The following is a 9,913-nucleotide window of genomic DNA, read 5'->3' on the forward strand; positions in this document are numbered from 1 at the left end:
CAAACAACGTCGTGCGTAACGACGGCACGATGGTCAAGGTGGAGCGTTTGCCCAACCCCGTGTCCGAGTTCGTGGCCACGCTCAAGACGTTCTTGGACCCCAAGATGCTGCTCATGTTCCCGCTGTTTGCGTACTCCAACTGGTTCTACCAGTACCACTCGTTCTTCAACACGTCGCTGTTCAACACCCGGTCCAGCTCGTTCGCGTCTGCGTTCTACTGGGGGTCGCAGATGCTCGGCGCGTTCACCGTGGGCAAGTACCTCGATCGCCCTGGCAGCAAGAAGCCCAAGGCGTTGCAGTCCATCTTTGTGATCGCCGTGCTCATCATGTTGATGTGGGGCTCGGCCATGTGGGTGCAAGTGGAGTTTGACTTGGGCAACGGCAAGAAGGACAAGAACATTGATTTCCAAGAAGGCGCGTTCTGGCTCAAGTTTTTGCTGTACATGTTCTACGGGTTCAACGACTCGATCGTGCAAGTGTGGGCGTACTGGTTGATGGGTCAGTTCTCGGACGACATGTCCACGCTGGGTCGCTACGCCGGTTACTACAAGTGCGTGCAATCTGGCATGGCTGCTGTGGGCTGGCGTCTGGGCGGCATCCCCATCTCGCCCGTGTCCAACATTATTGTCAACTGGACGCTCTCCACCGTCGGTCTCGTGCTCGCCTTCATCTCGGTTAAGACGTACATGGAAGAAAAGACCCACGAGGAGGCCTACGAAGGCGCGGAAACCCCCAAGGACAAGGTCTTGATTGCGCATTAAGTGGACAGTTCCTCCAGTATTATTCATTTGTATTATTTGTATTACACGAGTTGTGTAATTGGGGTACTGGATGGGAGGTGGAAATCTCTTGGCCATACTGTAGTCCGGAACTGGTGTTGGTGGTTGAAGTGTTTAGTGTTATTAGTACACCATTTTTCGTTTAAGTTCAGGTTATTTCCGGTCTATTTCGTCCGACATACAACTGATTCGCGCCATGTGCGTTTGTTCGCGCCGAACATTCGATATATTTCGTACAGACCTTACTTCGTTGCATTATGCTAAGTACAGTACGTAGTAGTATTTCGACTAATGTCCGGTACTAGTATATGTCAACCCCCAGGCGGTATATTTCACACATTGTTCAATATATTTCAAATGATGTTCCATCTATTTATATTTCGATTTTCGAAGCAAATCAGGTGGTGGATACTTGTCTAAATCATAGATAGATATTATGCTTTCAGCTAAATTTGGTATTTTCAGTAGATTCGACGAACGACGTCAAATCCACCTGAAATTGTCGAGCGTCATTTTACTTGTACTAAATATACTCACTGTGACTCCTGTCCGATACATCGTTGTATTTTTTGTGAAATGGAGAAGCTTGGCAATGGAGGACTTCAGAAACCGGCGCAAATTTATTTTTCGCCACCAAAATCATCCGGAATTATAATTCACATGCGCCGCAAATTTTGGTGAGGTCATTAACCAGAAAAAGCAAGGAGAAATAATTGGCAATTTTGTATGCTGCGCAAGGTGAACCACCTTGCGAGTTCCATAAATAATTCTGAAATTGCATAGTTTCAATTAAATATATCTTCAAGTTTGTATTGATGATTTTTATTTTTCATGAGTCTGTCTCTTTTTGGAATTCGCAAGGCAGGTCACGTTGCGAATTCAAAATTGTCCAATTTTGTCCACTCAGATGCCGTGAAATCACGAAAATCACTGATACTAACTATATTGGCCACGCAGGCTTGGAACCACTTCTTGTGTGTCGGTCACGTCTACTGCGATGTCAGACCCTGGCCTGGACAGATGGAGAAAACAAACCACGACAACCATGCATCATCGTTCTAAGTTGTCTATGTTGAAACGATTCTATCGAGCCTACAAGAGCAGGTTGGTCATGGGGGTCGACGGTGCGCGAAGTTCGGCCCAGGATGACCCGAGCAAGTCGTCTCTGGAAATGGATCGCCGCATGGGCGAGCTGAAGGCGTTCTCGGGCGGCGGAAACAGCGCCGCGTGCATGCGCTGGACGAGTCCGTCGGCGTCCGAGTCCCGCACGACGAACGACAGGTTTAGATCTTCGGCCGATTCGCTCAAAAGCAGCACCTCGGTGCCTTCGAGCAGCTCAAACAAGTGGCCGAGCTCGCCGAGGGACGTGCGCAAGTGCCGGCCGACGATGGACACGGTCGCGCAGGACGACACGACGGCCACGGACCCCAGACGTTCGAGTGCGATAAGCAAAAGCGCAAACGACGTGCCTTCGACGCCGCCGGGAATATGGTCCAACGTCGCGCTCACGGAAAACTACAACCACATACACGAAATCACGAAAACGGTGTCGCAGGCTCGGTGTACAGAGACTACTATTAATACCTGCGACGTGGCAATCAAATCCACGGATATCCCGAGTGTTTCAAACGGCAAAAACACTTTGGAAAGAAACCCGGACGTGCCGCACATGCCATACGCGGTGATGGTTACCAACGTCATGTTGGTACGACGGACCACCGCCATGATCTACCATCACAAGGAACGTCATCCCATGATCAAGTGGATTTATAGTATTCGTGTCCATTGCAATGGTAGGTACATAAACATCACAACACTGACCATTGCACAAAGAATCCTCCCATTGCAATGGTATTATAACTGGACCGACGTGCCGAATAAATCGACACACAACCAAATATGCAGAACAATCGGCAGAAGATGAAATTAGCCAATCCGATTGCAGGAAATCATCCGTTCAACCAATTAACAACTAATTAGTGTGTGATTTAAATGAGTGTGAGATGGGCATTATATATACTACGTAGTAGAAAATTCAGTACAAAAAATCGATGGATGGATTTGGCAAACACAATTTTGGCTGAATGAACAATAACGAGTAGACACTACCTTTGGACTGCCCGAGTCTTCCATGTGTCCGATCACAGTTTTCTCGCCATGCGGGTCGTTCGTGTTACGAATCTCCACGGGCACGTTGGCCCAATGCGCTGGACCAATGCATCGCGGGTGCAGCACCTGCGATACAAATACTCGTGAAGGTAGGTAGGTAGGTAGGTATGTATATACATATATATACTAGTGCGTAAGTACCTTGGCGCCCATGGCGGCCAACTCTTGCGCCTCTCGGTAGTCCAGTTTCCGCAGCAATCTCGCGTGGGGGACATACCGAGGGTCGCTCGTGTACATTCCGTGCACGTCGGTCCAGATTTCGTAACGAAGCGCTTGAAGCGCCGCGGCGAAGAGCGCGCCGGACGTGTCGCTTCCCCCCCGACCCAGCACGCACGTTTCCACGACATCCAACTTGCCAGTATGGGCAACCACGCCAGCAATGAACCCTTGCGAGAGGACCACGGTCGCGCCGCCACTGGCGTCGTCTAATCGGCCCTCCTACTAGCGCATGGTGTGTGTGAGAGAGATCAACAAATCGTTCTTGTGCGGCTCCAAGTCATTCCACCATACTGTATTGGTCAAAAGGACCTGATATTGTTAAGTCGATTCGAAAATCACCAAATCGGCAGACAATCGACCGACCAATCAAAACCCAGATCACTTTTCAAGTGGCCAATCAATTTCACCCTTCACCATTTCAACAATGAATTAGAGTGTGACTGAAATTAGTGTGTGTGTGACTGACATTAGTGTGATATAGGACGATCTTTACATACAAAAGTCAAAGAATGGATCCATCCATTTGGCGAATCAGCCCAAAAGGCCAAATCTTGGGTGAAAGGACAATATGATGGATGAGATGAGGACGGACGCACCGAATCGACCGACGGCTGAACGTTCGCTTCCAAGTACCGGTCCATGTCTGACGTGGTGGCTTCGGCGTCACTCAAAAGAAGCTACATCAGGATGGTAAAGATACGTTGGACGTGGAGAGACCAACCTGACGGGAGTCGACGCGAACGACACGGTCGAGTCCGGCTTGCTTCATGATCTCAAGTCCCAGGTGGGTCGACAGGAGTTCTCCAAACGCCAACATGCGAGCGCGTAGCCGGGGTGACGCTTCTTCAGTCAATCGGATGCCGTCCAACACACGTCGAACGTTCTACCCGTCGTGATAAGCACGATGCTGCATTGCAAGACACAGTACCTGGAACTCGTGGATCAATGACGCGAGGACTGGTGGGACGTTGTCCGGTGACAAGGCACGGTTGGCGTGTTCGTGTTCGACGAGAATGGCGGCAGCATCGGCCGAGAGCAAGTTGTGCTCGAGTGCCAACGCGATGTGTTGATCAAAGATCTCCAAGTAACACTTCAAGTGGTTGGTGCCAGAGATGGCGTCGGCCAGCGCTTGTGTCAACCGGTTTGTGACTTGGGTCAGCGCACTGATGACGACCCAAACACGCGGATGACCGTCTTCTTCGAGGACCTGGGTCACGCGGTTGCAAATGCGCTGCCATCGAGGTACCGTGGACACGCTTGTGCCACCAAACTTGAGCACAACCCACATCTGTGCGTTGACAAGTATCACAAACTGTTGCTTTTTGTGCTCCAGCCGACAGACCCATCCGGATATATTATCCGGTACTCATGATGAATATTGGGGCACGGGACCCTAAAACCCATGACTGGTCAACTGGAACCTTGTAGGGGGACCCATAATTATCGAAAACCAGATGGGAAGGAACGTTCTCATGACGGTGGAGCCGGTGACAACGGGTGGATACATGCATGATAGATAGGCTCGACGCCGACGAAGGACCAAGAAGGCATGCATGCACATTATTAGTCGCTGGCGTCGTAGTCGTCATCTTCTTCAATCAGGTCTACGCTAGGAGCGGGCTGCACGACGGATGCCGCCTTTTTAGGTTCTGTCGTTCGCTTCACCACCTTCTTGGCGCGACGAGGAGAGGACGCCTTGACACGTTTCTTCACCGGCTTTTCGCGGTGCGGCGGGATTGTCAATGTATCAAGCACATGCCGGACAGGATCGAAGGTTTGTGACTTCGACGCGTGTACGAGACTCTTCCTGGCACGTCGTTATTAGGAGTCTCGTTCGTCTAGCACATGTAATAATGGAAGAGGTATTGTACAAGATATCGGATGTCAATGGAGTTCCTTCGTGCTTCGCCATATGAGTCGCCGCAAGTGCCCCTATTTCATCGATGAAGTGCTCTGTGACAGTGCCTACAATCGACGTCAAGTCAATTATGAGTGCATGGAGGCCTACGCAGCCTTTGCAGCGCAACCTCCGACAGTTGCCCGAGGTCTTCGTCGTTCTTGGCCACTCGCTTGACATAACTCTAGATCACCCGACGACAGTGAGCTCCCCGACAGCTCATTACTCCGATACTCGTAGTGGGTCTTGATTCATTGCTGGAAGGAACGCAGTACTAACCTAAAATATGGTGTTATGAAGTACATATAATTCAATGAGATGGTCCAAGTAACGTAATGTAATTAATAGTTAAACCCGTGAAAATAGATGTGGTACGATCTATCGGATTTCAAGGGGGTTGATGTGGGGAGCGCAGCATTTGGTAGACAATCCTACGAAGGCAACATGTTTCAAACCAAGTACGTCGCCGTCGCTGTAGATCCTTGCACGTCGTACTCATCACGGCTCTTCCCTGAACAGGACTGAATACGATCGTGGTGTCAACACCTTCTCCCCTGAAGGTCGCCTGTTCCAAGTCGAATATGCCATCGAAGCCATCAAGGTAGTCACGATTCCTCCTCCTTCCCTGTCGTGAGCAGCATGATGATCCTGGCCACGTAGATGGGGACCACTGCTGTGGGTATCCGGACAAAAGAAGGTGTCGTATTGGCTGTGGAGAAGCGCATCACATCGACGCTCCTGGAGCCAAGCAGCATCGAAAAGATCATGGAGGTCGATTCCCACATCGGGGCGGCCATGAGTGGACTCACTGCGGACGCGCGCACGTTGATCGATCATGCGCGCGTGGAGGCGACGAACCATTGGTTTTCGTACAACGAGCCTATCCGTGTGAACGCGTTGACCCAAGCCGTGTGCGATTTGGCGCTGTCGTTCGGTGAAGGCAACGACGAAAACTCGCACAAGCAGAAGATGAGTCGCCCATTCGGCGTGGCGCTTCTCTTGGCTGGCGTTGACGACACTGGCCCGCACTTGTTCTATTCGGACCCGTCCGGCACGTACCTCCGCGTCCACGCCAAGGCGATTGGGTCGGGTCAACAAGGTGCGCAGAACAACCTGAAGGAGAGCTACAGCGAAGACATGTCGCTTTTGGACGCACAAAAGCTTGCCATCGGCACGCTCAAGCAGGTACTTGGCCTCGCATGAAGGATGGCGATACTCACATGTTTGTACGTAGCACATGGAAGAAAAGCTGACCAGCATCAACGTGGAACTGGCAATTGTGACGGCGGCCCATGGATTCCACGTGGCCACGACGGAAGAATTGGACCAAGTGATTGCCCGATTGTGAGTTAACAACGTCGTCGTGTTGATGCCGTGGATAATTCCCGAATGGACGAAAAAGTCGAAATTTTATTTGCGCCTTTGAACGCCTGGTAGTCCCAGAAATTGCTAGAATCGGCACAGAAATGGCTAGAATCGGCACAGATATTGCTAGAATCGGCACATAAATTGCTAGAATAATTGTACTACACACAAGCATTGCACGTAGCTTTCTTGATTTGTTGCTACCGGTACATTGTTGATATTTTTGGAATTGATCTGCTTGACCCACAATTTACTGTTTATGTGTATGAAAATTGCACTGTTATTGTCGATTTGATACAAATTTGGGGAGGGAGTGCAATCGAATCGTGCCGACCAAACCGATCCACAATCGATCTGATTGGTTGAATTTCATTTAGAAGGTTTTGATTGGCTAATAATTTTGAGCTCATCTGAAGTAGCCAATCAAATCGATTTAAATTTCAACACCACAACACAATGAAATTTCACTCGAAAGCACAATAGCACCATTATTCTATCGTTAACCGTATACCAGTACTGGCAACAATGGTACTGAGGCTGTGACTCAATAAATGACAAATAAATAAGTTATTAGACTGCAGGAGGTAGGTTGACTTCTGCTGCGGTGTTCACACTTCCACTTCGGTGCTTGAGAAATCGTCGGAGAAAGTCTACACTTGCTTTGGACAGAGTCACGGCGACCATGGGGTTTGGAGTGTCGATGCGGATGAGGTTTGGTGCGAGGATAATGGCGAGCTGTTCGATCCCCATGTGATTGACATGCTCGAAGGAAGCTACATGCAGAAGCACGTCTGCGAGCCACTGTAGGATCGATAGTTCCATGGCTCCCATGTACTCCAGCATGTCGGGACAGACACTTGACGCGGATGACGAGTTAATGTGCTCCATGAGAGTCAGCGGGATTTGGTGTAGCAGTGGCGTCGGTAACTCGCGGAACCAAACCTTGATAAGGTCGGCGACGATGCGGACGTCAGATATGTCGTCCCCACAAAACGTGCCACTGTTGATGGCTTGAATTGCGCGGTCGCGGTCGGCTTTTCCTGGACTTTCCCTGAAAATGTACGGAACGATATGGCCATTTTGCGCGTAGAACTGATGCTGTAGCATAAGCAGGACGGCTGGAATGCGGTCCGTATACGCAGGTAGCGCAACGCGAGGAATTTGTTGGATCGGGACATTGAAATGCTGATGCATGTTCCAGTTCTCGAGCTGGGACTCGACCTCGGGGGGAGGTGGGCCCTCTCCTTGGATCTCAAACCGCGCCTGCTCAAAGTTGTACGACACGTGAAAGTCGTGGGAGATGGCGAACGGCGTGCCGATGGTCGTGCAGTCGTACGCTCCGGGGGTCGATGGCTTGTTCGGGGACGATTTGTCCTTGGGGAAGCACATACACAACAGCATCGGCATCGGCATGACGAAATGGAAGTGTTGTGCGGCGCACAGGAACCAAGTGGTTTCTGGAGATGCAATTGGTCTGAAAAACTGCCGGTTGGTGCGTAAAAATAGAAGCGGCGAAAATTCCACCAATCCCAGGACGGGAAATATTCCCTCAGCCAATCAATTCGTTCGAAACCAAAGATCTCGCGGCTTTTCATGGACTTTGTCGTCTCAGGCTCACGTCGGTTAACGATCGATCTCAGAAAGCGTCTCGCGATCACAATGTATTCACTTGCTATAACGGCAATACCGAATGCTGCAGGCAGGAGAGGCTGCTGCCTGTGGGCATGTTAGAAATGTGTGCAGTATGACTTCGAACCAGCCATATCACAACCAGGTGACTTTACTCCAACGATACTAGCCAAACTATGTAGCCAGAATCGTGGTTACTATTCCATTTTGAGTAAACTATGTAGCCAGAATTGTGGTTATAATTACATTTTGAGTAGCTATGTTCTGCAATATTCTGGCACAGACTTGACCTGGGCGTACTTTTGCGGCTTAACCACGTTGTCGTCCGCTGTCGTTCGTTTGCCATCTTGACGAGAGCCCTGCCAGTGCGATGACTACAGACTGTACATGGCTGACTCGTGCGCAAACCTGGTTGGCGGCGTTGAGCGAGTCGGCTTTGTTCAGCGAATCCGCCGACTGCTTGGCGTTATTGAAACCGGACGGAGGGATCGGAGCGTCCACGTACCCCCCGCAGCCTCCACATCCACCGCCGCACCCCCCGCCGCATTCCAAGTCGTCGTCACCGACAAAGTCGCAACAAGCGTGTTGAAATAATCAGTGGGTTTGAAAGTAACGAAATACTAAAAAACAAAGTGCGTTTTATCCGAAAAGGCGTATAAAACGTATTGAAGGCCATGGTCGAAGTGTGGTTGATTCGTCATGGCGTGACGGCGTGGAACGTGGACCGGCGGTGGCAGGGCCACTCGGACATTCCACTGAACAAAGAGGGACGCCAACAAGCGGCCAACGTCGCGGCGCACATGCTTCGGGTGCATGTAGCCACCCCATTTGACGTTCTTTTGTCGAGGTGCATCATGATGACGTACTGTAGCATCCAATCCTTCCTTAGCGTCAACTTTGTAGCGATCTATCACGAGCGCGAGGTACGGCTGAAAGTGTTGGCAAGATGTTGAGCCTACCTGTGGAACTGGATGCACGGTTCCGAGAGGAGCATTACGGACTCCTGGAAGGCCACACAACTGATGAGATTATGAACTGCCCAATCTTGGCGGCAGTGCATCAAGCTCGCAGTGAAGGACCGCTTGCACCGAACGACCCCGGTGAATCTCGACAAGAGGGGTTGGATCGAGCTGCACTGGCGCTGCAGTTCATAGCGGAGACCTTTCGCCATGCGAAGCGCATTGCCGTGTTCACGCACGGAGGGTTCATCCTCAACTGCTTTCGACATCTGGGGGGATATCCCGCCGCATACCCTGTCGTGAAGGAGAACAAGTGCCCCAAAATTGCCAACACCAGCATCAGCATCTTGAAAGTCGAGTCAGCCAACGATTCCCACGTGTGGACTGCAGAACAATGGGGAAGCACTCCACATCGACAATCACGTGAATGAATCGGTGGACTCGGCCCTTGAAGCTGTACTCCTGGAATACCGCACAAGTTTTGAATATTCTCGAAAGCATTGCAGCATGGGCAGCTAACTTTGACGCGTTGGTGTGGACGCGGTGTTGTGCGCCCTTCATGTGAAGCTAGGCAGTCATTCTTCTGCGTCGACTCACTATCAGAGCCACTCAAGTGATGGACATACATAGTACAGTAGATGGTCACTCTCGAAGTCACGAGCAACACCAACAGTCGCAATATCGGTAACGCTTACCAGTTCCGATTGATGGTAGGGAAGATGCATATTACTTCCCCCCAAGTATAAAAACGAAATGGTCATAACTCAAACTTGAATTCAGAATCCAACAATGGGGGGTTAGCTCAGTGGTAGAGCGTTGGATTCCAGACCCAACGGTCAAGGGTTCAACTCCCTTACTCCTCATTTCTTTTTACCTATATACAGATGGGCTTCGCC

The 9,913-nt window shown here is 50.5% G+C and overlaps 6 protein-coding genes and 1 non-coding gene across 12 annotated transcripts in view; 3 read left to right on the top strand and 4 right to left on the bottom strand.

The window, feature by feature from the left end:
* The window catches only part of H257_05637 (hypothetical protein), a gene marked incomplete at both ends in the record, with an annotated part of 1,769 nt that extends 1,008 nt beyond the window's left edge, over positions 1-761 (top strand). The window contains one exon of the mRNA XM_009830568.1: positions 39-761. Coding sequence (XP_009828870.1) covers positions 39-761 — 723 coding nt within the window. The remainder of the gene's footprint in view (positions 1-38) is intronic.
* Positions 762-1,713: 952 nt separating this feature from the next.
* H257_05638 lies at positions 1,714-4,472 on the bottom strand. 2 transcript variants are annotated; one of them, XM_009830569.1, is made up of 7 exons: positions 4,096-4,472; positions 3,889-4,050; positions 3,764-3,844; positions 3,090-3,386; positions 2,889-3,014; positions 2,364-2,507; positions 1,714-2,294 (listed from the first exon to the last, which is right to left on the bottom strand). In XM_009830569.1, the coding sequence occupies exons 1-7, from the start codon at positions 4,453-4,455 to the stop codon at positions 1,872-1,874; spliced, it is 1,593 nt and encodes a 530-aa protein (XP_009828871.1). In that variant the 5' UTR covers positions 4,456-4,472; the 3' UTR covers positions 1,714-1,871. The 2 variants fall into 2 exon arrangements, with proteins under 2 accessions (XP_009828871.1, XP_009828872.1); XM_009830570.1 differs by having other exon boundaries at positions 1,714-2,507.
* A 153-nt stretch (positions 4,473-4,625) lies between these two features.
* On the bottom strand, positions 4,626-5,346 carry H257_05639. Of its 2 annotated transcripts, XM_009830572.1 has the most exons (4): positions 5,299-5,346; positions 5,176-5,248; positions 5,039-5,132; positions 4,626-4,974 (listed from the first exon to the last, which is right to left on the bottom strand). In XM_009830572.1, exons 1-4 carry the CDS (start codon positions 5,317-5,319, stop codon positions 4,731-4,733), a joined length of 432 nt encoding a protein of 143 aa, XP_009828874.1. In that variant the 5' UTR covers positions 5,320-5,346; the 3' UTR covers positions 4,626-4,730. The 2 variants fall into 2 exon arrangements, with proteins under 2 accessions (XP_009828874.1, XP_009828873.1); XM_009830571.1 differs by having other exon boundaries at positions 5,039-5,248.
* On the top strand, positions 5,323-6,485 carry H257_05640 (hypothetical protein). Of its 4 annotated transcripts, XM_009830573.1 has the most exons (4): positions 5,323-5,522; positions 5,584-5,665; positions 5,725-6,249; positions 6,299-6,485. In XM_009830573.1, the coding sequence occupies exons 1-4, from the start codon at positions 5,431-5,433 to the stop codon at positions 6,410-6,412; spliced, it is 813 nt and encodes a 270-aa protein (XP_009828875.1). In that variant the 5' UTR covers positions 5,323-5,430; the 3' UTR covers positions 6,413-6,485. The 4 variants fall into 4 exon arrangements, with proteins under 4 accessions (XP_009828875.1, XP_009828878.1, XP_009828876.1 ...); XM_009830576.1 differs by having other exon boundaries at positions 5,584-6,249; XM_009830574.1 differs by having other exon boundaries at positions 5,725-6,485.
* A 430-nt stretch (positions 6,486-6,915) lies between these two features.
* On the bottom strand, positions 6,916-7,889 carry H257_05641 (hypothetical protein). The gene has a single exon (XM_009830577.1). The coding sequence runs from the start codon at positions 7,840-7,842 to the stop codon at positions 7,000-7,002; it is 843 nt and encodes a 280-aa protein (XP_009828879.1). The 5' UTR covers positions 7,843-7,889; the 3' UTR covers positions 6,916-6,999.
* Positions 7,890-8,699: 810 nt separating this feature from the next.
* Positions 8,700-9,708, bottom strand: H257_05642 (hypothetical protein; the record flags this gene model as incomplete). The annotated part of the gene is made up of 2 exons (XM_009830578.1): positions 8,700-8,965; positions 9,018-9,708. A coding segment is annotated over one exon (591 nt), but the record flags the coding sequence as incomplete, so codon positions are not given.
* A 100-nt stretch (positions 9,709-9,808) lies between these two features.
* On the top strand, positions 9,809-9,880 carry H257_05643. Its single transcript has one exon. It is a non-coding gene; the product is annotated as a tRNA-Trp (tRNA).
* The last annotated feature ends 33 nt before the right edge of the window (positions 9,881-9,913 follow it).

Source organism: Aphanomyces astaci (genome assembly GCF_000520075.1).
Source record: "Aphanomyces astaci strain APO3 unplaced genomic scaffold supercont1.10, whole genome shotgun sequence".
NCBI lineage: Eukaryota > Oomycota > Saprolegniomycetes > Saprolegniales > Verrucalvaceae > Aphanomyces > Aphanomyces astaci.